At 46.6% G+C, this 25,710-nt stretch overlaps 8 protein-coding genes across 8 annotated transcripts; 4 read left to right on the top strand and 4 right to left on the bottom strand.

Annotated features, from left to right (window-relative positions):
- Positions 1 to 648: 648 nt before the first annotated feature.
- FOBCDRAFT_191693 (amidase signature domain-containing protein) lies at positions 649 to 2,727 on the top strand (the record flags this gene model as incomplete). Its single annotated transcript, XM_031192062.3, has 3 exons — positions 649 to 921; positions 1,005 to 1,436; positions 1,499 to 2,727. The coding sequence occupies 3 exons, from the start codon at positions 649 to 651 to the stop codon at positions 2,417 to 2,419; spliced, it is 1,626 nt and encodes a 541-aa protein (XP_031030908.2). The 3' UTR covers positions 2,420 to 2,727.
- Positions 2,728 to 3,841: 1,114 nt separating this feature from the next.
- FOBCDRAFT_147937 (RmlC-like cupin domain-containing protein) lies at positions 3,842 to 4,516 on the bottom strand (the record flags this gene model as incomplete). The annotated part of the gene is made up of 1 exon (XM_031192061.3): positions 3,842 to 4,516. The coding sequence occupies one exon, from the start codon at positions 4,514 to 4,516 to the stop codon at positions 3,842 to 3,844; it is 675 nt and encodes a 224-aa protein (XP_031030907.3).
- A 1,808-nt stretch (positions 4,517 to 6,324) lies between these two features.
- On the top strand, positions 6,325 to 6,987 carry FOBCDRAFT_208019 (uncharacterized protein; the record flags this gene model as incomplete). Its single annotated transcript, XM_054707421.1, has 1 exon — positions 6,325 to 6,987. The coding sequence occupies one exon, from the start codon at positions 6,325 to 6,327 to the stop codon at positions 6,985 to 6,987; it is 663 nt and encodes a 220-aa protein (XP_054563396.1).
- A 4,955-nt stretch (positions 6,988 to 11,942) lies between these two features.
- On the bottom strand, positions 11,943 to 14,427 carry FOBCDRAFT_244857 (fungal-specific transcription factor domain-containing protein; the record flags this gene model as incomplete). The annotated part of the gene is made up of 9 exons (XM_059610640.1): positions 11,943 to 12,107; positions 12,191 to 12,389; positions 12,447 to 12,727; positions 12,803 to 13,072; positions 13,122 to 13,347; positions 13,423 to 13,426; positions 13,522 to 14,046; positions 14,207 to 14,336; positions 14,389 to 14,427. The coding sequence occupies 9 exons, from the start codon at positions 14,425 to 14,427 to the stop codon at positions 11,943 to 11,945; spliced, it is 1,839 nt and encodes a 612-aa protein (XP_059466111.1).
- A 1,923-nt stretch (positions 14,428 to 16,350) lies between these two features.
- Positions 16,351 to 17,680, bottom strand: FOBCDRAFT_208017 (alpha-1,3-mannosyltransferase CMT1; the record flags this gene model as incomplete). Its single annotated transcript, XM_054707420.1, has 2 exons — positions 16,351 to 17,438; positions 17,512 to 17,680. The coding sequence occupies 2 exons, from the start codon at positions 17,678 to 17,680 to the stop codon at positions 16,351 to 16,353; spliced, it is 1,257 nt and encodes a 418-aa protein (XP_054563395.1).
- A 1,117-nt stretch (positions 17,681 to 18,797) lies between these two features.
- FOBCDRAFT_285974 (heterokaryon incompatibility protein-domain-containing protein) lies at positions 18,798 to 20,620 on the top strand (the record flags this gene model as incomplete). The annotated part of the gene is made up of 2 exons (XM_059611677.1): positions 18,798 to 19,039; positions 19,093 to 20,620. 2 exons carry the CDS (start codon positions 18,798 to 18,800, stop codon positions 20,618 to 20,620), a joined length of 1,770 nt encoding a protein of 589 aa, XP_059466110.1.
- Positions 20,621 to 21,363: 743 nt separating this feature from the next.
- On the top strand, positions 21,364 to 23,044 carry FOBCDRAFT_324036 (uncharacterized protein). The gene is made up of 3 exons (XM_059612108.1): positions 21,364 to 22,371; positions 22,424 to 22,474; positions 22,533 to 23,044. The coding sequence occupies exons 1-3, from the start codon at positions 21,377 to 21,379 to the stop codon at positions 22,996 to 22,998; spliced, it is 1,512 nt and encodes a 503-aa protein (XP_059466109.1). The 5' UTR covers positions 21,364 to 21,376; the 3' UTR covers positions 22,999 to 23,044.
- A 133-nt stretch (positions 23,045 to 23,177) lies between these two features.
- Positions 23,178 to 25,222, bottom strand: FOBCDRAFT_244854 (averantin oxidoreductase; the record flags this gene model as incomplete). Its single annotated transcript, XM_059610639.1, has 7 exons — positions 23,178 to 23,383; positions 23,458 to 23,559; positions 23,631 to 23,926; positions 23,991 to 24,115; positions 24,169 to 24,503; positions 24,555 to 24,737; positions 24,793 to 25,222. 7 exons carry the CDS (start codon positions 25,220 to 25,222, stop codon positions 23,178 to 23,180), a joined length of 1,677 nt encoding a protein of 558 aa, XP_059466108.1.
- Between the last annotated feature and the right edge of the window lie 488 nt (positions 25,223 to 25,710).

Below are 25,710 nucleotides of genomic sequence, written 5' to 3'. Positions count from 1 at the left end.
CATGCTAACAACAGGTGCCAAAGAAAAATGTTTTTACAGGAGAGAGTTGTATCTAGACCTGATATAGGGGGTAATTAGTATACTAGGATAGGCATAATCTTTACAGTCTCAGGAAACAACTGCATTAGTAATCTAGCCATATGCTTTAAGTACCTCTGCGGGATGGAGTACCCCGCACCAGAAACCACCTCAAACAACAATCCATCAACACACTGCTGCTCAGTCTCATTTACCTGACCCTTGATCATTTTAGCAGGCTCAGTGCGACAAGAGGTCTTGAGATTATACATAGAAACAGTAGACCATTCAGGGGCAGACACAAAATAACAACAAAACACGAATACACTGCTTTGGCATCAATGGACCGAATACGCACTGTGCAAGAAGCGGTATTGTTTTGGTGGGGAGGGCTGACAGAATGTCGATATCTGATTAGAGAAAGCCCATGGAGCTGGAGGTTACCGCGGGCTTGACGAGAAGCCTTGCCCGCTTTCCGATAACCGGATTATCCAGACTACTGCTAGGCCGACTGCCGATTCATGGGGCTATAAAGCTTGCTGCCCTCGATGTCCTCCCCAATTGGGCAGCTTCCCCCGATCAAGTCTGCAGACCTCGAATCCCCTCAATCCCTTGCTTCATCTAACAAACATGTCAACTCTACAAGAACGTATTCAACCTGCCTTAGCCGCGAGGAGCTCCTCCCTAGAGCCAAGCGCTCTTCTGAAGCCCGAGGAACTAGCGTCTCTGCCACTGAATGTCCTTCCTGTCCCTCGATCATGTGGGCTTCTCACAGACCTGGAACTTGACTTGACTGAGAACTTCGATGCCACGGATCTACTGCGGATGCTGGCCAAGCAACAAGTTACCGCTCGGGCACTTCTTACTGCGTTCAGGAAGCGGGCGACGATTGCACAGCAATGTGTAAGTCATCTTGGACCAGCCCACCTTGTTACCATTATGGTGCAGCACAAGCAGCTTGGCAGATCGCTCATCAAGTTACACAGACAAACTGCTTGACTGAACTAGTCTCTCAAGCAGTCGATGATGCAAAAGCTTGCGACGAATATCTCGCCCGAACAGGCCACACAATGGGCCCCCTTCATGGCCTCCCCATCTCCGTCATGGAGCAAATCGCCGTCTCTGGCCTCTGCACAAACGCTGGCTTTGTAGCACTGGTGAGGAACCTCAGCGCGGAAGACGCCAATGTCATCCAAAGTCTCAAGAGATTAGGTGCTGTTGTTTTTGCTCGTACGAATCAGTCCCGGTCTCTCATGCATCTTGAGACGTCCAATAACATTTACGGTGCGACGGTTCATCCCATGAATAGGAAGCTCACAGCTGGTGGCAGCACAGGCGGAGAGGCAGCTCTGATGGCCATGAAGGGATCACCTCTTGGTGTTGGAGGCTCGATTCGAGTCCCGGCAGCTTTGAACGGTGTAAGTTCACCATGGTTGAGGCGAACTATGGTCCGCCAATAAGGGTTCTGACACTTTGACAGATTTACGGCCTTCTACCCAGCCCTGGTCGGATCAGTGGCGAAGGAGTCATGACTCATACATCAGGATGTGGTTCTATTGTAGACACTCTGGGCCCATTCGCCAGGTCTCTACGCGACCTCGAATGCTTCTGCAAAGCATACTCTTCATCATCCCCGTGGATTGAGGACATCTTTCTTTTTCCCAGTGATATCTTGAGCCCAGCCATCGGCCGGCAACTTGACCCATCCGCATCTTTACGCGTCGGCATTCTATTTGATGACGGTGTTGTCTCTCCCCTGCCGCCCATACGACGAGTCATGGATAAGGTGAGATCCCGCCTGAGGTGCAAGGACTCTGTGCAAGTGAAGACTTTCACGCCATGGGACCATGCCAAAGCCTGGAGGATCGTTGCCTCGAACTACTTCGAAGACGCTAGCGCCGACATCCGCAAAACCTGCTACGCAGGGTCTGAATCCCTGGAACACTTCACCGAGTGGATTCTAAATGAGCGCGAGACCAGTGACTCTCAAGCTGGCTCGACTCTGCAAACACAAAGGGCAACACGTGACGCTTTCAGACGGCTATATGCCGCGCACTGGAGGAGGGCTGACGTTGATGTCATTGTCTCGCCAGTGACTCCGAGCACTGCGCCCCCGCTGGGCACAAGCAGGTATTGGGGTTACTCGGCGATTTGGAACTTACTGCAGTATACGGCTGTTGCTATACCGGCTGCAGCTCTTGTGGGTGAGGGGAACGGTGCTCAGGATCTGGCTAAGGAAGTGTATGAGCCGAAGAATGAGACTGAGGCACAAATATATCGTCAGTACTCAGCAGCGACATCAGAGAGGATGCCGGTTGGGATTCAGGTGGTTGCTCCACGATTACATGAGAGCCTTGTGATGGCAGCGGCTCGGATTATAGAGGAGGCTTTGAAAGGATGAATGCGACGTCATAAGGAAAACATTGAGCCACATCCAGATAGAAGCCCGGAGGAATTCACATTCCACGCCTTCTTCATGCTAACACGCTGTATATGAAAGACTTCAACTTGTTTGAGGTTGGACGGCTAGATGGCAGAGGCACTTGCTTTTAGTTGCAAGCCAGCATAGATGGTAACCGGGTCTGAGCCTCACTATCTATGACATCTTTTCTAGTAACATGAGAAACGTGGTGGAGGAGATTTACGGAGAGGAGAAGGGAGTTTGTTGAGTGGTGGAAAGGTTGTGAGTAGTAGCAGAGGTTGTATTCAAGCCAATGAAAACAAAAAAAGAAAGGAGGAACGAAAGGCGGCAGAAGCAATAAATCAAGCCAGCTCGCGCAGTTTTCTCACCTATGATGTGCTCTAAATCTTTCTCTTTACTGGGTAACTTAAGACCGGGACATTGGTTGTTTTTATTTGTAGATACACACATCATAGTTTCTTATAACTCAAATTCCTCCCCGTTCCTCTTGCGTTGTTGAAGCAGAGTTTCATTTCGTATGTTATTCTACTATTTGATTCCCACTTTTGGTAACTGCCCCAGCGTTCATCAAATGGTTGAGAGACTTTCTGTTTACGGCATAAAATCTCCTCAGACCCCCTTGTAGTATGAGTAGCCGTACGATGCATCCGGACAGGCATACCCAGTGAGGTAGAACTCACACCTACAGACCTCCATCAAGGTTGGTCATGCCAACCACCTGATACAAGGTGCTTTATTCTCCATTTAATCACCAGTGTATCTGACATTGCCATGCAACTCTCTTGCAGCCAGTACTCGCAGTTTGAAAAGTTATATATCCGGAAGGCTTTGAAGGGCATGAGGTATTCCCTCGATCGAAATGAGACAATCCTAGACGGATTATAGCAAGTCTTGCCTCTGCCATTACTCGAAACAATAGCACCTATACTGGTTTTCAGTTTAAACAGAGACCTTCGGCCGACTAAAATATTAGCATATGATCGTTGCCTGTGAAGTTTGTGGTTCAGACCTTTACTCGGCGACCGGAGGTTGAAACAAGAGATGGCCGGGTATTCAAGGTCATGGTATTCTAATGCCTTGCCTTAGTAACCTTGACCATTCATACTTAAATTCTTCATAAGACACCACTAGACATTTCATTCACATTGGAAGCCAATTCACCAGCATCAAGGTCGGCTAGCGTGTGGGCGTGGGTGCCGAGATATCAGCTTGTCTGAACTGCAATGATTGTATCAACGACAACAAGTCATATGGCACACAAAAGATAGATATTTAAACATACACTTATCCTGTTAATGCTCTCGTCCTATAACCTTCGGGTTAAGTATTTACAGCTCAGCTCTCCTTGGCGGCACTATGGTGGAGGGAGGATAGTCTCTGCTGTCGTTAACCCGGATTTTCTTAGACACTGTGCTTCGCTCCCGGTTTGCTATCAGGTTTGTCATGGACCTTGTCGCACTTTCGGACTAACCACTCTAGCTTCCTTGCTTGGTCAGCCTGTACCAAGCTTCTCAAACCCGCCTCAGACAGAAACTCCTGGTCAGCGTATTCGAACCCTGGCACGACAGTTTCGGAAATCAACAGTCCCTCGTTCTCGCCATCCTCGACATCAAGCAGGTAACTGGCCTGCCAGACACCTCCTTCAATAACCCATTGAAGCCGTTCGCCCATCTCAAGATTGCGTCCCACGACATATGTCTCAACATGTCCGTCGGGGCTGATGAGCACATACCGACCGCGGCCCAGATGAAGCGAATGGATTATGCGGCTGCGGGTACGGTGGGGATAACACTGTGGGCGGTTGGGTGTGAGATAGTAGTAAATGGTGGTCGAAAGTCTGCGGAACAGGGGTCCGAGGTCGGAACGAAGACCATCCGTCAGGCAAAGAGTCTCCTCAGATAGGGGTTCAGGAGGATATGGTGAAGAAATGGAGGCGACGGAAACGTCGGTTTCTTTAAAGTAGCCACCTTCAATGTGTGGTTCTAAGCCGAGGGTCTCAATGAGCGATATCACGGAGGGGCTTTCGTCTTGTGAAGTTAGGGTGAAGTAAAAGTCGCCAATGCCCAGTTCGGGCATGTTGCGATGGGACTTGCTCATAATGTAAACAACTTCCTAGGAAACCCGTGAGAATAAGGGCCAAGAGAAGCGGGGATAGTAAGCGAGGATCACAAATGTTCTTATACTGCCACTTACAGAGGTAGATGAGTGATAAGATATCAAAAATGTTGAAAGCTAGCCATTCACCATGGAGCAGTCCAGCCTACCGAAGATCAAAAGTGAGAGGTAGACGCTTCGGGGGAACAATTGGAAATGTTGTTACCCAAGCATGGCTTCAGTGGCTAGTTTTAACGCCACCTGAAGATCTGGCTAAACCCCGTTGATTGTTGATTGGGCTCTCGGCTGTCGATCACGTACTAAACCCAGACCTCACAGCACTCATGCATCTCAATGTTGCCCCAGGATTCTTCGTCAAGTTGAGAGTTACTGAAATTAGGAGTCAGCAATCGTGTTATGTCTTCAATAAGTGTTGATCATCGCTAAGGACCGTGGGAGTGCCACCATTCGCACCGTAAACCCCTCGCTTGGAGATTTCCGGTGTTGCTGTGGCGCAATGCTGGGGCATAAGTCGATCAATCCTGGCAATCATGCAGCATTTTTTATTGGAAGGCTCTGTTCTCATCTTCGAGACCGGGGCGCAAGACGTATGCAAGTTTGGTAGCCGTGGATATCCGCGAGGACTTGAACTGGTTTCATCAGGCGTGCATTCAAGAATCGACACTACGCTAGAGAAAGGAGAGGGTGCAGGTGTCATTATGGTGTCATCCTGGCCACTTACGCGTGCCCAATCCAGCGTCATCATCATGCCAGCACAATCCCGACTTCATAACCCTGCGCTCCTCACTCTTATCAGCGTTAACTTCGGGCTACTCACCCTTCATCGCCATCTGTCGAGTGTGGCGTCGCCTGAGATTTTATGAATTGGGAAGCCACTCTGCTTATCTCGGCAGCCTTCACTTCCCTCCGTCGACATTGTTCGGCCTCACAACTGCGAATGATCTGATCAAAATGCCGTCTTTCGGCCGGGTAGTCGACATCTAGGGGATGCATGATTGCAATGCGAACACGCATGCCCTATTGTCGACGTCGTTCGATAATTGCACTACCTGTAGGTACTAGAACTGGTTGTGACTCCTCCCAGCTGTATAACGTCGGACCCCCCCTTTCACGCAATCTGATGATGATATGAGGCCGCAACTTCAAGACTACATGCCACTTTTTCCAACGAGCTTGCCCATTTTCCAATCATTCTCTGTCAGTTTTATTCCCTCCATATCTCAAACCATCCAGGGAGATGGAGGGAGAGAAAATCAGAACACCCTATCACACCCTCATTTTTTCCACGAACAGCAACGCCCTTGACTGTGAAAAGTTTGTCAAGGCTGATCCATGCCCAAGCAGAGCACAATGGCCTTTCCATCGATGGCAACACAGACGATGCCACACGCGCCATGAACCTTTTTGTGGCCATCTTGGTGATGGGTAAGTATATGTTGAATTATTTGGAAACGCCAGCCCACGTTCCGCTTCAACTCGGACAAAGGGGCCAGAACACCGATCACTAGCCCCGATTTCTTGATGGATAGTCCACCTTATAACTTCTTTTACCAACATTAAGGCCCTTCTTTTGGAGGTCATTTGGAAGCATTTAGCTAGCCAAATTTCTTGCTTCCACGCTCAATTAAGACGCAAGGTGGTTCAGCTCTTATGCAAGAAACTCTTTGAAGCCCAAGTTTCAGTATGTCAGAACCACTCTACTAAAAGCAGTAGGCGGATCATAATAATAACTAAGCTAGCATATATTATTCGACCAGTTTCACATAATCATGGAGCCTAGATGGCTGCAGCTCACTGCACTGCCGCAGCCAAATATATCACCAACCGCTCAAGCCGCTTGTCTAATAGAATCAGCAGAACAAGACCGAGGGGAAATAAATCATGATCGCCCTGGCGTTAAACATGTCGCTCCCCTATCACAAGAGCAGAAGCGGCTTCCGGCATCCTTATTATCCGAAGCTCCCTCACCTTGTCGTTCGCCTAGGCCAGAGCCTTCAGGCAATTCGAGGCCGTTGCCTTACGAGCCATCATCGCTGTCCGCTTCAACCCCTCATTGTCTCACGCCCAGTTACCTGTCCAAAGGGACAGTTCCCAGCTTGATCGAGAACTGGTACCACACGGACGTAATCAACAAGCCCGTGGCGATTCATAAATGTCATCCTCCACTCTCTTTAGCATCCTTTCGGCATGGAAGTGAAGGGCCGTCCAGCGCGGCGGACGAGCAAGACCGAGCATTCCTGGAGATAGCATTACTCAGGTCAATTCCCCAGCGCAATCCTAGCAAGACGATGATCCTCAAAAAGGCAATGGATTATATTATGATGTTAGAGCAGAGGAATGAATGTCTTTTGCAGGAAAACATTGAGCTGCAGAGTCGCCTGGTGCTCTTCATCACGGCTCCGGACCCTGCCTCTCAGGTCCGACATCCGTAGCCCTAGTTCTGAGAAGACGAGTAAGAAGGAGAAAAGATGAGCAAAGAGGGGAAGTTATGGGACTGTCCTATCTTGAATCTGACATTATGGACTATTGATCCAGATTCGTCAGGATTCAAGACAGCTTTAAGGCAACCTGGATTTCACTAGGCAAACTCTTAGGTAGGGGGTTTATTGGAAGGTTATGCTGATCGTAGGCAGTACCAGGGTGATAGTTTTAAGCAGATGAAAGTCAAAACGCTCGTCGATAGTTAAGGGATGAATGTACATGATGGAAATTGGGGAGGTCTACGAATATATACACCCGTTTTGGGCCCTTCGATCGCCTAGTTCCTCTACTCGCATGTGTTAAATGCCAATTCCAGGGCGGAACTCGCCAAACAACAAACCCTTTCCCTGGTATCGACGTAGATGACTCCCACCAGTGCCTAGCACTTGGTGTTGTGCCAGACCCAGGCACAGTATTGGCCTTCAAATCAAGGGGTACATCTCCCAGCAACAGAGGTCTAAAGGCAACAAAGTTCGCCTTCCACTAGATGACGAAGTTCGCAGGCCATGGACGCAAACTGATTGTACTGATAAGCCCGGCCCAGTCTTTCTAATAACGTGGGGCCGCTTTGATGGATCCGTATCTTTATGCTAGTCCATATCATACTCAAAGGATACGGTATTGCGAGCTTTGAGCGTTGGTTACAGATATCGTAACATGAGATTCGACAACCATTCTTGATAGCAGCCGCTAGGCCTTCAAGAATCTCCATAAAGAATACCGCGAGTAGCGCGATTCGAAACGCGGACTGCCGGACTGCTTGGGGCATCATGAGACGCTATGCTCACATAATCTGAACTTTATTAACAGGCATCATCAGCGGCTGTCGGGACTTTAATGCCTCGTTAGACTGGACGGCCTGATGAGCTTATGCAAGCGAGGGTGCTGGGGGACTAAGAATCACCCGCAGAAGCTAAAGAGCATCACATTGCTCACTACACGCGAGACTCTTCTTACTCCCGCGAGGGGACCCCGGCGCATGGGAGGAACATGGCCAGGCCTCAAAAAAGAAGGCAATATAGCAGTTAATCCTCAGGTGTAGGGAACTAAGGAGAGAATAAGAGTTACAAAACCTATATTATTTTAATAGCCTTGTACCAAGATCTAAAACTGCCCATCCTCTCTCCTTCAAAAGCCCATGACCAGCGCTGCCTATAAATCAAATCTAATTAAATAAACTGCTAAATAAATTAATTAAATTTACTAAGATCTTAGTTTAAATTGAATAAGTATAAAATACTGTATTTAAAATAATATTTAATATATTTAATATAGGATATAAAATCAGGGATCTAACCTGCTTTGCTAATAAGTGCCTCTTTGTAACCTACCTGGAACCTGGGGAGTGGATCAGGCCAATCAGAGCCTTTGCTGATACTACCTATTAAATTTTCCCTCTTTGCCCCCACATCGATAGATCACGTCGTTGGCAGTCTGTTTACTTCAGAAGTTCTGACGCGTGCCCGATCCTCCCAGGGGGTCATCGCCAAATAAGAGACCCCTATAGATGTCGACGGAAAAGAGAGGAAATGATTCATCGTCTGCATCGGGCAGCCATAGATAGCCTGGTAGTCGTGTCGACTTCGTGCAGGCACTGCCACCGCATGTTGCTGCCACCAACGCTCTCAACAGTCTCATGGGAGAGGGCGCATTGAAATCCTAGGTTATTTTTTATATTGGCACGCTCCATTAGAAAACTACCAGCGTGAGTGCCTAGTGGCTTACCAGTTAATTAAAAGCACAGTGTCATTACCCCAGCAACACATCAGTCTTCCCCGGAACACCTGGCTACACCCCAAAGTAGGCTGCTGCTGTTACTAAAGACAGAGCACAGAAACAAGTTCTTGAAGAGTATTTTGCTTGCTCTCAATGATGTCCCTACCACTACTACCGCTAAAGTCGGGCGTAGCGCGTTGCGGACGCGTTGGATCATTCGCTTATTGACGGCCATCTCAAGTGTATGCAGGTACATGACAAGGACCAAACCCCGTCCCCTGATTAGCAGGTAAGGGAATGGACCTCCACCCTAGCTTGTCGGCGGTGCTGCGAGCCGTCCGATGACCGCCGAAGTTACGTGCTACTCCACCGAGTGAACATCCTTGAAACAGCGATGAGGCTGAAGCAGTACCAGCGGCTTCGTCGACAAGGTCAAATCTATTACGACAACCCTGTTCCGCAAGGTTTCCAGTTTGTCAACATGGCCGCAATGCCCGAAACGTCTTCGCCCACAGGTATGCCTTCAGATCGGGAATGCAAAGAGGCTATTAATCCAATAATCGAAAAGGTATTAACCCTGGGTTAAGGTGGAGATTTTTGTTGTCTGCCAAGGATTGGTGGTACGGCTCGGTTTTGGTTTAGACGAGAGTCGTTGTGATATAATTGTCGGACGCAGATGCAAAGACGTTGCGGGGCAGTGATTATAAGATTTTCATTTTGTAGGAATGGTCTCATTCATAATAATTGTATACATGGCTTGCGCCAGAATTTTCCCAAAGCTCTCTTTCTTTCCTCGTAAATAAACATTTTACTCAAGTCGCAGTCAATCTCATTCGTGTTTATGTTTACGTAAGTATACTAAGAAATTAAATCCGAAAGTAGATATTTCTGTAAAGTAATGATTTATATGAAAGGCGAAAGTGAGAACTAGTCTATACTCGCAAGTCAGATAACAATATCTTGGGTTGAAGAGAGGAAACAGGAGGGTCGCAGATGAAAAAGGTCAATGCTTTTATGGATCTGTTAACGTTCTATCCAATTAACGGCAGACAGTGCAAGAGAACCGGAAGAGAGATATAAAAATCCTAGGTGATGCCCTGGTAATGATTACAGCTGAATGCTCGTATGACACCTCATTTTTTCAGTAGGAAAGAAATGAAAGACAACAAAACAAGCTACCATGATTGGACAGGCTCCTCGAGGAGGAGCAAAAGCAAATAAAAGTCTCGGTGCGTCAGCAACAAAAGAAAAGCCACCTGCCCTTCAAAGGTAGGAAAGTCTCAAGGCCAGGGTACGCCACAGATAGTACTTTCAAAGGATAATCTGTTATGCTTCCGGCTTCAGCCATCGCCGGTAATACCAAGTTATCCCGCTGGCTTTCCCCGACAGATTAGTTGCAGCAACCGGGATTCTGGGTAAGAGGATGGGGCTTCAGACAGGGGTGGCAATTTGCCTTTCTGGGGCTGAGCTAATGCGCACCGGGGTCTCCCACCAATGCTGACAATTCTGAGACTGATGTTTTACAAAACTTCGCAGGCCCTGAACTTTTGGAAGGATGATAGGCAACTGCCAGGTTGATCCAGAGGCGGGATGAAACCCATTGGTGGACTGTACCACCCATCATGAGAGGACATGAGCAGGGTATTGAAATTGGAGCCTTGAACAAGACGCCTGACGGACGATTGAAAGGTCGAGAGGAGTCCATTGTCGCGCATCAAGAGTGGGTCAATTAGTGGCCCCGTGACAAGTTTACTCGCTAACCATCGTTGATCTCGGTGAAGTTGGCCTGACAAGGATGAATACACGGAGCCCAAATCCGGTTAACAAGGGGGTAGCTTGCCGCTCGCGAATTTGCAGGGGTAATGGCCATTTTATACTAACACTTCCTGACTGTCTAGACTTAAATAATGCATATTTTCTCCCATTCCAGCCCCAGCCACTCTACCGGGGACCTTGAACAGGCGCTAAGCTCCTGTGATAGGTAAAAGCTTTCCGAGGAACAATGACCAGTCACTATTCTGTCCCGTCCCAGGCATCTTTGTTTATTTATTAATCCCGCGGAGAAGGTCGTTTCACCTCCCGCGATCTCTATACAATTCGGCATGCATCCTATCCCTTTAAGCGGTAAAGCCCTTCAGGAGGTCACTCGCCTCCACTTTGCTAAGTCCCAAGGTTGGTATGTATAGGGTACTAGGCAGACCTGGTACGGCTGCCAAGTCTGTAAGGTAGCTCTTTATAATGATTAAAACTGCTAGGACTTTTACCATCATATATGTTAGTATGTAGGGAGAAGTACTGTCTGTTTTATCTATTTTAATCAGTCCTACGCCCCTGTCGCAACCCCGCTGAAGGGCTGTACCACTCAAAGGGATACCTTCCGAGACAAGGATTGGTAGTCGGTACTGATATGTGGCGGAGCCCGCTCCTTTTTTTGTCTATATTTGCCGGAAATACTGTTGGTCACTGTCCAACGCGGGGCACGGGCCCTTTCGGATATATCCCCCGAAGATCCCCAAGATGTTACGCATGGGAAAGTACCATGCAGCCGGAGAGTCCCTGGATGGCTTACCAAATTGCTGGAGGCCCAGATCAGGTTCTTATCAGCCACAGACAGCCTACTAATTAATCTATTAAGATTTATGGCTTCTTCCGGGCTCTCTTATGATGATGTTTACTCCTTCTAACCATATCACGTAGCCTTAACATGTATAGTGCATATTGAGAATAAGCTTTAGTCGAGATCGGACTTGGCACCAAAATATGGCCACCCCCTCTTCCATCGACTCCGACCCGCTGTGGGACACCTGATATTGCTTTGGATCAATTCCTCATGAACTTTCGCTTGCCCGCGGCTCGGCCCAAGACAGCTGTAGTTTTCATACTAGGAAGCCTGCTTTAGATGATAGGCGAAATACCTCGCTTTAAGGTATGGTTTCCTCTTTCCTTTAGGGTAACATAAATCATTGGCTTTATAAATCGCCCAGACACTATCTATACTACCGCCTCCACTGGCGTGTTACGTCTTGATCTAATAGTGGCACTTGCCTGGCACTGTAGGATATTAATGCTAACCTTAGCCGCTCTGTTTTATCTATACCAGCCAAAGAAATAAAGATATTTGTATGTGGATCTTTATAATTATGTACTTTAGGGAATGCTATTAACAGAAGACGACAGAGTTGAGCCTGAATTACATAAAACATAGCATGCCTCCCGTCTCAATAAGAAGTCGATCAACCAGCTTCTCCCACCAAGGCTCTCTTTCTTGGATTAGACGAGGTAGGTTTTTAGCTGAAGGCCATATCTGTTTCCATTCCCAGGTTCGCTTCAGAGCTTCGTAGATAGGGGGAACAGTCTAAAGGAAGTTAACTATAATTCTTTACATAAATCAACCTATGATATAAAAGAATCTTATCAGATATAAGAGAAAAGGCTTACACTTCTAACCGGCACTTGAAGTACCGTCTCAAACCAGTCTTGCGCAACTCCTCTATTCTTTACAGACAATAAACCAAGTATGAATACAGGGAGAATAGGGGCATTTGCCGTGAAAAATAGTCCAGATGCTGGGACTGCTTGTATGCATTTGGCTAGGGCTGCTAAATGCCTTCTCACATATCGGTGACTCGGGGGGTACCTATTAGCTGGTTAACTTAACTATTTGGAAGAGCGATCTATGCGTGATCATCCATACCTCTGCACTCGGCATCGAAGGTAGATGATCGCGGTGAGAAGCCAAGCATAAGCTGTTTGTTCGATCACCTTCGTAGTGGAGTCAATAGAAGACTCGGCCGACTCGGTGGATTTTAGCTCATATAGCAGCTGGAGTAATTTCTTTGCTGTCAGGGGCACCACAATACTTCGGTTATCCTGATGAAACCTTGTGGCACAGTAATTAATCTGACTCATGATATGCAGTAGTTTCGGTGAAGTGCCGCATCCTCCATGGATTGTCCAGACATCCTCAGATGAAGCCTGTAACAACCAGCTAAATCGATGGCTTTCCTCTATTGGAACAAACCTTTCTGGCTGTGGAAGTTTCGACGTTACCTGCGTGAGGATGATTCCCCGAGCAACCAAGACGGCCTGAGAGATGTGAAGGCTTGTCGGCTGGGGGTGCTGAGGGCTCGTTGGTGGGGACTCCCTAAAGTTGAACGGCAAGGTGTCTCTTATACGCTTTGGAATCTTCTGATTCCAGCATTCTTCCTCCAAGAAAGCGGGTTTCTGCCCCATGTTATCGAGGTACTTTTCCGCCAGCCTTAATCCCTGATACCATGCTGGCTCAAAAGGAGCCTTCGTTTGATGCTCGATCCGGAGGGCCTAATCGGTTAGTGTATGTAGTTCATATTAGAGGAAATTCATTACTAACATCTATAGTGGAAAGAATTATCAGTAATGATAAGATCTCGATAGGTGATCCGTCTTGCTTGCAGTTGAGGAGGTCGCGGAGGTATGCAACAGTGCGCTTGTGTAATTGGATGGCTCTATAGCCGAATGCATAGTTGTGGATCACTCGATCCCCATTTTCTTTGTCCGGGGTATGGTCGTGAAGATGCACAGCAGCAAGGCATAGAATAGCCGATCGGATTCCCGGACTATTTTGGAATGTAATGAAATCAAGCCATGGATTCGTTTCGTGTATAAAACTTTTGCCAGTGCAGATAGCAAACCAATCTAATGGGAGACAAAACGTTAGATATACAGAACACACTCTGGGTTATCCATCGTCGGACAAGCGCTTCGAATGCAGTAGACCGTGTATGACGTACAGAAGGCTAGCAAGGTCCGATCTGACGGCTTTTGGACTGCCACGTTCCAACAGGTTGGTATGGTTCGTTGGGGATATGTGAGAGCATGAGCTCTTCCTCCCGAATTGGGGTGGGCGCGTTTGAACTTGAGAAAACTGTTGATTTCGCTACCTATCGGTACAGGGAATATTTTCTCTCCCAATACGATAACATTGTCGCTGTATTCAAAGGCGTTAAGCACAGACTCTTCTAATACCTTTTGCTCGAGTACTGGCATTGCCTGCAAGCCGGCATGCGGCTTATCCTCTGATATGGTAGCCGAACTGCTTGAGCCAATCTGTATACCAGGGCTCGGTAATAATAAGATAGAACTCAAGTTGATGGAGTCTACTTCAGGATTTGCTTGGGAAATCTTTGACTTCTTTGCATGTTCGTCATACTGACGATCGCTAGATGGCCCACGTTTGGCTGAAGAGACGATGGCCGGGTTCATATTTTGGGTAGTCAACTCCTGAAGCGGAGCTTTGCAAACCCCGAATGCTTGATCTGAATGAGTCAACCAACATCAGACAAGGGGAATAGTTTTGCCACCAATAGTTGCAATCATGAGAAGTAGCGATAAAGTGCAGTATATTAACTTACCGCCGAGCTGTAGCGAAGATGGAAGCGAGGAAGGGGGCTTATAGACGGTATGTGGGGGATAAACTTGGCAAAGGGACTCCATCGTAGATATTTAAAACATGTGTTGGCAAGTTTCGGTCGATGATGGAGCGGCTAGAAGAGAATGAGAAATGTAATGAGGGAGGGGCTGATGGTTTGCTTGATACTGGATAGGGCTGGCAGATAGCCATATTAAAAGCGGCTTACACGAGGCGCGTTCCCGGCTACCTGGTCATGCCTGGTCATGGCGGCGCCACGACCGGGCATTATGTCTCATTTAATGACATTAATCCCGTCACTTTTCACAGTTAGGCTTGCCCGGTAGAGACTGAATCCCTCCATTCATAATCCACCAGTGCTGCTGGCCTGGGCTGTATTACATGTTTGCTGGTAGCAGCCCCAGGCTTGCCATGACACGGGGACGGGGCCGTATCGCCGGCTACTGTATCATCCGTGACAGTACCGTTTCACGTGGCGGAGAGGCTCGAACTGACATTTACAGTAAACAGTCTACTCTCGACCCGCCATGGCACTAAATGATACGGTGGTAAGACTAATAAGCTAGGATCGATGATTAAGACTTCTTTGACGACTTAACGCGGCATTTGTTCAAAATGGATAGACTGACAAATTCCAAAATGTTTTTGACGAATAAGGGCGCCTATGTAAAAATGGGCAATAGAAAATGGCATCGACGCCACATCCTTGCGTCCACATAATAAACGGCCGAAATAAAATATTCCCAAAACATCAGGAGTGGAGGGTTTTTGCTTTTTAAGAACCCAGTAGTGACTTTTATCATGTATCCGGCGTTTAGTGGAAACCAATAGGGCTCAAGAAGCTCCTGAATACGATCCTTGCTTACTGCGCTAGCTTCGCTCTGCCGGAGTTCAGTGTTTAGGCTATTGGAGTGTGGCGTTCCTCGCCGATGGGGTTTGCACGCCAGAGCCAGTTGCCTCTCACACCATCAGCGCTGGTAAACCATTCTTACACATGACCAACAATTTCTTCTCCTCCGTGTGCAGAAGGAAGCGTTTCAATTTTTCAGTTGGGGCTTCGGGCACGGACGCACCGTTTCGTCACCATCAAGCCAGGCTATGCGTTCCGCTACTTTGGGCAGCGTCGACAGGGATAAGTTCCGATGGGACCCGCCTTATCAATGTGATTCGATGGGTTGGTGGAGAAAAGATCTGCAGAAATCTGCAGCCTCGTCCTGATTGAGGCTTACCCTCATTTCCCGACTCATGGCTGCCAATGACAACCAGTCGGCCAATGTTGTGAATTGCTTTCATTATTTATGTGGGATAAGATGATGCATAAAAAGGGAATGGCAAGGCCTAGCGGGGCTTTGAATGGACTGGATACAGCACACGTCCGCGCTTTGAAAGCCCAAAATCAACATATTGCATTGAAACGCTGAGCGATGGGAGCAACAAAATCCGCTGCAAAATGTAAGTGCAGTATACGTATTCCCTTGTACCTTTGTCGCTCAGCCAAATTAAGTAACGACGCAAAACAAGCTCTGTGACTTTCATGTCATGCGAATGTGCAATTTGCATGCCTAGCCTTTTCTACCTAAGACCATGGTTTAATCGCCGATCGGCCGCCATAATAATTTTTATACAAGAGGAAACATCTCATCTTAATAAATCCCAACTAAACACATACCTAACCGATACAAAACCAAGCACATAAAGAGAAGTCAACTTATTATAAGGTTAATCCTGTTATGTTTTCCTTTACTAGATGCTTCTACTCTCTCTATTTAGGTATATATTAAGAATTTCCTTACTGCTGTCTTCTGCCTACACTAGGAAACTCTTTCTGTGACACCGCAGAGATACAGAGAGTGATCTAAAACTTTTTATACGGCTTGTATCCGGCACCTATAACATATCAAAGCACTATACAGGTTATCCACTCGAGCACATTAGCTTAGTTAGCTGCCTCTAGAAACTCAGCCACCTATAGGGCTAGGTACTTTACCTTGGGCTGCTACCTTGACATGATGTAATTAAGCAAGGAAAAAGAAATTTATATTATAGTGTATATTTTAATATAGGCTGTTAATATATACTCATATTATTAATTCATTCTATAATTTATAAGCAAACTTATTTAATAAGCTCTTAAAAGCTTTTTTAAATATATACTTTATATAAGTAACCTGTTTAAGCGTAGATATAAATATTACAATAACGATTCATTCCATGGTACCCAATACTGATCATCCCATTCTGCGATACACTTAACCTTGGCCGGAGGATCTGGCTGCCACTCGATATGGTCTCCATCTGGATCCTGTTCTGAGACAATATCCGACGTGAAGCCCATCTTTTCTTTAAGTTTTCTCCCCATTTCAAGTTTGTACTCAAGGTTGATGGATGGCACAACTGCAATCTTCCCATATCCGCGGTACCACATATCTTTGCAGAACAACTGTGGCTCACCCTGCGGGCATTCATTTCTTTTTGGGGCCCTGAAGCGCAGACCTTTAATAATTGGCTGAGCACTAAACACTGCGGCGCCGTTCCAACAAGAGAATACTTGAAATGGCCGTTTCGCATCAAATCGGGCTCGAGTTTCTTTCGCATTCCAAAATAGCTCTGAAGTGTTTCCCCAGTCACCATCAGGAACGTCCAGGAATGAGTCGCCGTTCATGGCCCGAGAGATCCAAACATCATAGAACCTTGGATTCTCGAGGTTCCAGTCCATTGCGCAGGACATGTCAGCCGTAAGGGATTTCCTCTGGTATACAAGCTCAAGGATGTCATCTGGGCATGCTGTCACGTCGTTCGAGAAGATGATAGTGGTATCTCTGGTGACTTGATTGCGATGCTCGAACAAAGGTTGCAGCGCCAGGTTGCGCAACGCTGCGAGACTCGAAATGCGCTTAGTCTTGGTGGGATCGATGGGCGATGACTGAAAAACATAGGTTATCCCAAGAGTTTCAAGGTGAGATCCAAGAGCCGACAGAACGTCGCCAGTGCCGTCAGGAGAGTTGCCCTCAACGATGGATAGCATGCAATGTTGAGGGCCAAGAAACTGGATGGCTTCTACGACACTCCCAATAAGACGAGGCAGGAGGATCAGATTTTCTCGTAGATCAAGCGCCAGATAATATCTGATACTAGGGTTTGATGGCCCCGGCGAGTTGGTAAGAGAGTTGTATCGGGTTGCATTTATACGTGGACACTGGAAGCTTGGAAGCCCGGCTGACTGGTGGTAAAAGATGGCCTTGAGGTAGGCCGAGATGTTCGCTGCCGGAAGGGTATCACCTGTTTGATAAGGAAGTTCATACTGTCTTCCAGAGTAAAATTGTTTGCCATTAGGAGAACTAAGAGAACATACCGTCTGATACAGTGATTCGTGAATCCTCCCTATGCAACTTGTCATGTAGGTGCTGACCTGTCGGCACGGAATAGTACGTAGCGAAATGGTGCTTTTGTGACCATAAGGACCAAGTAATTATAGCGAGAGCGATGAGTGGTATCGCCAGCAGCTGTAGTTTCACAGGCATGGTAGGACTATCGAGGCAGGATCGAATCCAGAGAATGCTTATTCCACAGGGAGCAAGGCTTAAGTTTGTAAGTTAACATTATCAGATACCTCAATGAGATAGATCAAGGCAACCCCTCAAAAATAACACCTTAGTTCTTTTACACCCCACGGCAGTATAAGAAGGCAATAGATGACCTTTTTCATCATTCAAATGTTCTCGACCCCCACCCTTTGCGCAAAGGCAAGGAGAGACAATTACGCGCGGGCTTAATCAATTCCCCATACGTAACAGCGTCGTCATGCTACTCACTACTAGTGCCTGGCGTCGTTAAGGCTACTACGAGACAGCCACTCGGACTAACGAGCGCGTCAGACTTGAGGGATAAATTCAAGCCGCGAAGTTCGTCATTGCTGGTTGGCAAATAATTTTATTGTTAGGGTCAACGTTGCTCATCATCGATGACTAGCCTTTTCGAGTTTTCTATTAACAGTTCATATGGTAGCTTTGGCCCCAGAGCGTGACGCCTCCAGGTACTGGGGACTCATCTACATTTGCTCAGAAGTTAAACCTCAAATGAAAAGATATGGCTGATATACCTCGATCTGTTCGGGTGACGTAGCAGCCTGGCTTCGGTACAGCCCCAGAGAAGTAGGCATAATATGGTGAACGGCAAAATCCAGTAAATGGAAGCAATTGGCCTACATCGACTTGAGAGCGCCTATAATACCTCAAAGAGTGGACATTTCACGGTCTGCTACGAGCTACCCATACTAAGTAACAAGAAATGGGAACCCAAATGGAGAACCTGCGACACCATGGCAGTTGATGGCAGCAGTGTCACTAATCTGACTCCAGCCCATCTCCCAACAAGTCATGCGAAATGCTCAACGGCGAAATTTTGCGTTGCCCTGTGATATCCACACTTTATACAACCCAATCGCAGGCCTGACGACCAGCTTTTAACTCGATATCAATGCGGCTAAACCTCCTCTAAAGCACTATATCCCTTAAGGCGATAACTCTTCTAGTGCCTCTATGCTGCAGCCCAGCGTGGATGATCATCTGATTTACCCCGCATCAGCCATGCGCAGAATTTCTGGCCTGTCTGCCAATTCTCTCGAATTTCATTATCAAGATGAGGCTCTTAAATATTCATAACTGGACGCTGAAAGAATTTATATCTGATAACGAAGTGCCGCCCTATGCTATATTATCGCATACTTGGGACGAAAATGAGGTCAATTTCCAGCAGTGGGAGAGTATGGCCACCTCGAGTATCATGGTCGCAGACATCAACAAGATGGAAGGTTACCAGAAAATCAAGAAGTTCGGCCAGGAAGCAGCTAACAATGGGTTCGACTGGGTGTGGGTCGATACGTATGCTCATCCGTACTCCTTAGTCCAAGTCATTAACTAAACTGTCATTCAAGGTGCTGTATCGATAAAAAGAGTAGCGCTGAGCTGAGTGAGGCTATTAACGCAATGTTCCGGTGGTACAGGAACGCTCAAGTATGTTATGTTTACTTGCAAGATGTTCTCTGGTCTACAGATGAAAGAACTATTGGCGAACGATTACTCCCCTCCCGCTGGTTTACCCGAGGATGGACGTTACAGGAACTAGTTGCCCCTCTTGAAGTTGACTTTTACTCCACTGACTGGAAAAAGATCGGGACTAAAGACGATCTTTGTGGCCCACTTTCGTCTATCACTGGAATAGATGAACATATTCTCAAAGGTGGAGATTTGGACAGTGTCAGCGTGGCAAGGAGGATGTCTTGGGCTTCTGGCCGGAACACTTCCCGCGTAGAAGACACTGCCTACTGCTTATTAGGTATCTTCGATGTTAATATTCCTCTTATATACGGGGAAGGCTGGAAAGCTTTTCAAAGGCTTCAGGTAGCTGTCATGAACACCACACACGACCAATCCTTGTTTGCATGGGGTAAGCTCGTTACATGCCCCGCTGAACTGATCGATAAAAGTCAGCAACTGGGCACAAAGCCCATCCCATGGAAGGCCCCCCATGACAGGCAACCACTCCTGGGGCTCTTTGCTGATTCTCCAGCCGATTTCAAGGAATCCGCTGACATATGGCCGGTGGACCATGGGTATGCACACCACCATGGCCGACGAAACCCACCAGCTATGGTTAATAAAGGTGTCCTCATCAACCTTGTAATCTACAAGGAGTTTGCCTCTGTTGCATACTGGGACGATCCAGCCATTACTCAACCTCACAACCTCGAGCTTGCTGTTCTGCTCTGTCGTTTCGGAAGCAAAGGAAGCAAGCTTATCGGGCTGGTTTTATACTCTTGGGGAGACGACTATTACTCGCGCACGAACGAAATTGTACCTGTGGATTTGTTTGTGAGCCATATGCGTTTTAAAGCTTGGACACGTCAACGCCACCTTCTACCCTTCAGACCATTTCAACTTTGCAATGGTGACATTCTGTTCCGACGCTGGATGTCCCCAATCAACACCAGTTGGGTAGAAAGGCCGAATACAGCCAGCGGTCCGGCGTGGCGTCAAAGATGCGGCGACAGGGTTCTCCGCATTGAGAGAGATGCCGATGGCGACGAAGAAGAATCTTTCATGTTTAAGATAAGCAAGACTAAAGGGTTTGCCGTTACTTTCAAGAGGACAACTAAATCCTTTGACCCTATGGGGCCACTTTTGATTGGTGTTTCTCCTTTTACATCTGGGGGAGCAAATGCTATTATGCATAAGGCCAAGGGCAATATCCTAGTCGACCGGGTAGCGAAACATGGTAAGCCATTCGATACTCCAGCATACAGCCATATCATGGAGCAGCCAATTGCAACTTGGGACATAATGATTGAAGACCTCCCTAGTATGTACGTCAAGGTTGAAAGAATGCCGCTGGATAGTGGAAAGGGTGGAGCGGTTGATGTGGTAGATTTCATAATTCAAGCGGATGGGCCATTAGCGAAATAGATAGTGGTTACTGTATCTTACTAAAGATTAATTTAAGATTTATTTTTAAATACCTTAGTCTTTTAACTAAGATATGTTATTATGTACCTCTGAGCTATATATAAATTATATTTATTAGTCTTCGCTTAGATTTTAGCTTATTAGTTATTAATAAAACTTTATTTTATTAATTAAGCCTAATATATATTAAATTTACTATTAAGAGATATAATACTTTAATGATACTTAATACCTTATTTTATATAATTTATTAATTATAAACCTAAGTATAACTTAATTTATTTATAATTAGTAATTAATTATTATAATAAATAAATTTTAATAATATATTAAAAAAATTTCCTTTTTAGTTTTTATTTTTAATAACTATATATACTTTACTTATATTAAATAGTTATTTATAATATAATAACTTAAGGAGTATATGTTTTATATAGTAATTAATATTATTTTATATATATATAAAATAATAAATCCTCTTATAGTTTTATATATATTTAAACTTTTAAGCTTTAAAATACTAAAAATAGTATTAATAGATATTATTAAATATTTAAAATTAATTTATATCTCTAGTTCTAGGCCAGGCTGGATTCCATGTAATCCTAATCAACATAAACGATTACCTAATTAGAAATTATTATGGGGCCCCTTCTTTCCCCAGGCCCGCGGCTATAAGAGGGGCTGACTCCCCCACACCATCTCCAACGTGCCCAATGTTGAACCAGTAAAAGCTAAAATCTTTCAAGTTCTGCCATGCCCACGGACGCCCCTGCCACCCGGCGACAAGCTACGTCGCCCAATAACGAGTCCCTGAGGCTCAAGAAAAGGGAGTCAGACCGCAAGGCCCAGCGCATCTCACGCGAGAGGACCAAGAGCCGCATCGCCTATCTCGAGGATCTTGTTCAGAAGCTGAGCAGCGGAGATGATAACGGCAAGACCTTATCATTAATGGCCCAACTGTCAGAGGTAACGGAGCAGCGGGACTCGCTGGTTCGCTTTCTTGATTCCACATCCTCGTCCTTGACTAAGCGTCTCTCCGATGCGAAGAACTGGGAGAGCAGGACTTCACCCGAGGAGCAGCCTCAAGTACAGCCAAGCGTATCTGGTACTATTTACAGGGAATTCCCTGCGTTGCTACCGGACTTGGTGGAGACTTTTCCGGCCGACAATGAGCTTGGTCTGTTTTCGCCTGACTTCGCTAGGACCTTCCCGACCCCAAAGGACAGAGCATTAGACAGCGACCAGACATGTATTAACCAAGAGTTCGGGACAGAGCAAGATCACCTCCTGCCTCCAGCTACGTACAGTGTATCGCATGGCTACTCCGTTGTTAACGCGATTCCAGCCGCGTCAGCGTCAGCATCAGATCAGAAATCCCATTGCGATTGTACTTCCTCAGAAACAAGGCGGCTCTCGGATGGATCAGTGGTTAGCCGAAACATATGGCAAGCGGGCAACCAGGCCTTAAAGGACCCTTCACTCCTATCGGCCTCGATGCTTGAGCTAGAACACAACGCCAGTGATGATGTCCCAATACGCGTTGTGCTTTATGGCTGGGATCATCTTGCGCAGTCGGGGAAAATGACATTACTTTGGAAGAGGATTCGGCACCTCGACGAGATTTGCTTTTCTGCTTGTGGCCAGGTAGAGCGTCTTGCCGTGATTCACATGGTTCACCGCTACATGCGCGCCTACGCCAACCCAACATCAGCCAACACTACCATTTTGCCGCGATGGTATATGAAATCGTTTGTCTCAACCCCCTTCCACTTCACTCACTACCTAACTGGGTTGCCCAAGTACGTCATCACAGGATAGCTCTGGCCATCCGGCCGTTGACTACCTTGCCTGGTAAGACTCAAATCAAGCCTTTATGGGCGTAGCTTCGAGAGCTTATAGTAATCAACAGGCCGTCCCTACGCCGTCAATTTATAGACTACCCGCATCGATACTGTAGTAACCTATTCTGGCACATGTTTGGAGAGCACCTGCGGATCTCATGGCCCTACGAATTCCGTGATGCATATATCATCAACGTAGGACTCGGTAGGTATAGCCTTTCGTCCCTATTCAGGGACACGATCTCCAATCTCGGCTCTTGGGCCATGCATTCGGATTTTTTCTACCATTTCCCTGCACTTGCTCAGGACGTGCCCAAGTTCCAGCAAGATAGTCTTCCCGTTACTATTCATTCTTTGCGTTTTCAGCCCAACTCATTAGGGTACCTGTCTCAAAGTCGAACTCCGTCACATCAGGGCACTCTTAAGGATACGCGTGGCACAATTTCTGATGCTTCTAAGGATGGTGAGGACGATCAGGGATGGAGTTGCGATCCTAACTCTGGGCATTATAACTGGTTTTTGGACGACCTTTAGCCTCAATATTTACTTTATATTCAAATTCTTTGAATACCACAGTCTGGCGAATGTTTAATTATCAAGTTATGTTTCTCTTTCTTCTTGAATAGGTATTTAACAACGAGAGAAGACACACCTTGGTATAAAATGGAGTTGCGAATTGCTGTCCTGAGTAATCGGTTACTCATCCCTCCAAACTAACTTGGCAGCTCCCCGTTCTTCCGGGTTTCAAATATCATTTCAAGCTTTGGGCAGAGAAGTGTAAACCCGTCTGCCAGCCCGTCTTGAAATAGCTCGGATGTTTGGTCCGGAGCAAAGCGGAGGTCAAACTTGGAGACGATATGCGACAAAACATGCCTAATTTCAAAAAGCCCAAGTTGCTTTCCAGCACAAGAGTAACGCCCTGTGCATTAAGTCAGACCAGACAAGACAAGAAAATGTATTTTCAGATAAAATGGGTTTTCTGTAGGGACTCACCAATGGAGAAGGGGGCAAAAGCCGAAGCGTCGCGGACGAGTTCGGGCTGCGTTGTCCATCGCTCGGGAATAAAGTTGTTGGGGCGCACAAAGCATCTTTCGTCTGGCCACACGCACGCATGGTCAGCTGTGTCCCGAGATAGGTTTGCCCAAACAGTGGTGATCACTACCTACCCCGGTTCAATGTGTAGGTCGGTGTTTGGACAATCATATTTCCTGGGATAAATGTTCCGTTGATATGCAGGCCTTGCGGAGGTGTGATTCTCTGCAGACCTGAGGGAATAGCTGGGTAAAGGCGCATTGTCTCATCGATGACAGCCTGCAGGTATTTAAGTTTGGCAAGAGCGCTGTGGCTATGAGTATCCTCTGGCTTCAGGAGATCGTCAACTTCTGTTCGAAGCTTCCGGTAGACATCGGGATGACGGGCCAGCTCAAACAGGGCACAGGTGAGGCTTGTGGAAGTAGTGTCGCTGTGTAATGTAAATGAATCAGTTCTCCATCATGCCTTGACACATCCTTCACTGCAAAACATACCTCCCTGCAACTACAATAAGGTGGGCATCGCCCAGGAGGTTGAGTTCGTCTTGCTTCGTGTGGACTGACTGTTCTTTGTACGCACCAAGGAGCCAGGAAAATAAGTCAGGAAGGTCTGGCTCATTCTGCTATCTGGTCAGAGGAGAACGGGTGGATACTACTGGAGGAACGGTATTACCTTTGCCCTCTGATCCACATGTGTTCTTAGCCATTTCAGAAAGTTTGCAATCTGGTAGTTTAAGATAGGTATGCTCTTTATGAGTAGATAGAGCCACGAGGATCGAGCAATCTGAGTGCCCCATAAGGTGGATGTCTGTGTCAGATCCATGTAATAGTGCCTGACTCCGTCATTAAGCATATTGAAGCTCTTCCCAAATGCAAGATCACCCATGACGTCGAATCCGTAGAAGTTGCACCATTCCGCAATGTCCACCGGTTTGCCACATCTCTTTTGTAGCTGACTGATTAACAAACGCGTGTATTTTTCCACTCTTGGCTCATAATCGCGCATAGCTTTTGGAATGATTAGTCTGACATTGAAAATTCGGGAGACGAACTTCATACCTTTTGCACTAAGGCCCCTGTCCCATACTTTCCTTCTGTGTGCATGCTCCTGCTTGTCTCTCGAGGCATGCAACGATATTGAAGGCACAAAAACATTATACCAAGGGCCCTTTAGACAAGGTGACGAATTCTGGTAAATTGCAGCCACAGCACTTGGTGATGCAATGGACATTTCAGATGGACCTTGAATAATAGCAGGGGTTAGCATCGCATTGATATACAGCTGAGAGGTAAATACCCAGTCTCACAAAATCGCCATAGGTATTGTGTAGCTTTTGCATTTCCGAGAACATGTGAAACTTCTTCATAGACATCGATACAGCGTATAACGAAGATATGGGAGCAAAGGTAGGACCAGGGAATCGGCGCAAAGCATGAAAGAAGAATCTGAAGATGACCATGCTGCCGTATATCCCAGCTATGAAGGTTGCCAGGAGGGCAGAAGCAGTATACCAGGCACTGAGAAGGCTCTGGTGATCCAGGTCACGATGATAGGCTATGAGGGTGAAAATCAATGCATAGATAAGACCAAAGAAAGCGATTATACGGTGAACGGCAACATCCCATTCGCCGATCCGAAATATAGCGAGGTGAGTAGCGACACCACAGAAAGCGACAACAACCAGGACAGGAAGGCTGTCGAGTTGAATAGCGCTAAGATTCATCATAGAGAAGGTGATAATGGTAGTCAAAATGAAGTAATTCTCAGTGTTATCACTCGCACAGGTCAAAAGATATGAGCCCTCTCTATACTATATCTATTTTAATGAAGAAGGTTGACATCTGACCCTTTGACTCAGGGTCAAGAGTAGTACCCCACATGATATTCGCTCACTTGTGCAGCTGTGCTATGCAAGACATGTTGGACTGCCTTGTCTGTCCCAACACGTTTGACGATCCTGAGTAAGTCGGCCCTGAGTAAGTCGACCACACACAGGCCCCCATACGGCATAACTGAGGGGCAGAACTGAATTGGGCGATATACAAAGACCGGATCAACGACTTTAGGCCTGAGGAATGAAATGATGTGATGTTTCAGGCTTTTGGCAAAGTTCACACATACATAACTACATATGGAGGGCAAGTCTATAAACAGTAATTTCTTGTAAACAACTTGCCATCAGTGCCTTAGTCTAGGCGTTCAAGGATACTCTAT

Source organism: Fusarium oxysporum, chromosome XI (genome assembly GCF_013085055.1).
Source record: "Fusarium oxysporum Fo47 chromosome XI, complete sequence".
In the NCBI taxonomy this organism is placed as follows: domain Eukaryota; kingdom Fungi; phylum Ascomycota; class Sordariomycetes; order Hypocreales; family Nectriaceae; genus Fusarium; species Fusarium oxysporum.
The sequence above is the reverse complement of the archived record's forward strand: the minus strand, read 5'-3'. Positions and strand labels throughout refer to the sequence as shown.

What these genes read in the sequence shown, in the direction of transcription:
- FOBCDRAFT_324036 (XM_059612108.1), top strand. Translation starts at nt 21,377, where the DNA reads ATGCCCACGGACGCCCCTGCCACCCGGCGACAAGCTACGTCGCCCAAT. An exon ending in CCGCGATGGTATATGAAATC is followed by an intron (nt 22,372 to 22,423) that starts GTTTGTCTCAAC and finishes GGGTTGCCCAAG; the next exon opens with TACGTCATCACAGGATAGCT. An exon ending in GCCGTTGACTACCTTGCCTG is followed by an intron (nt 22,475 to 22,532) that starts GTAAGACTCAAA and finishes AGTAATCAACAG; the next exon opens with GCCGTCCCTACGCCGTCAAT.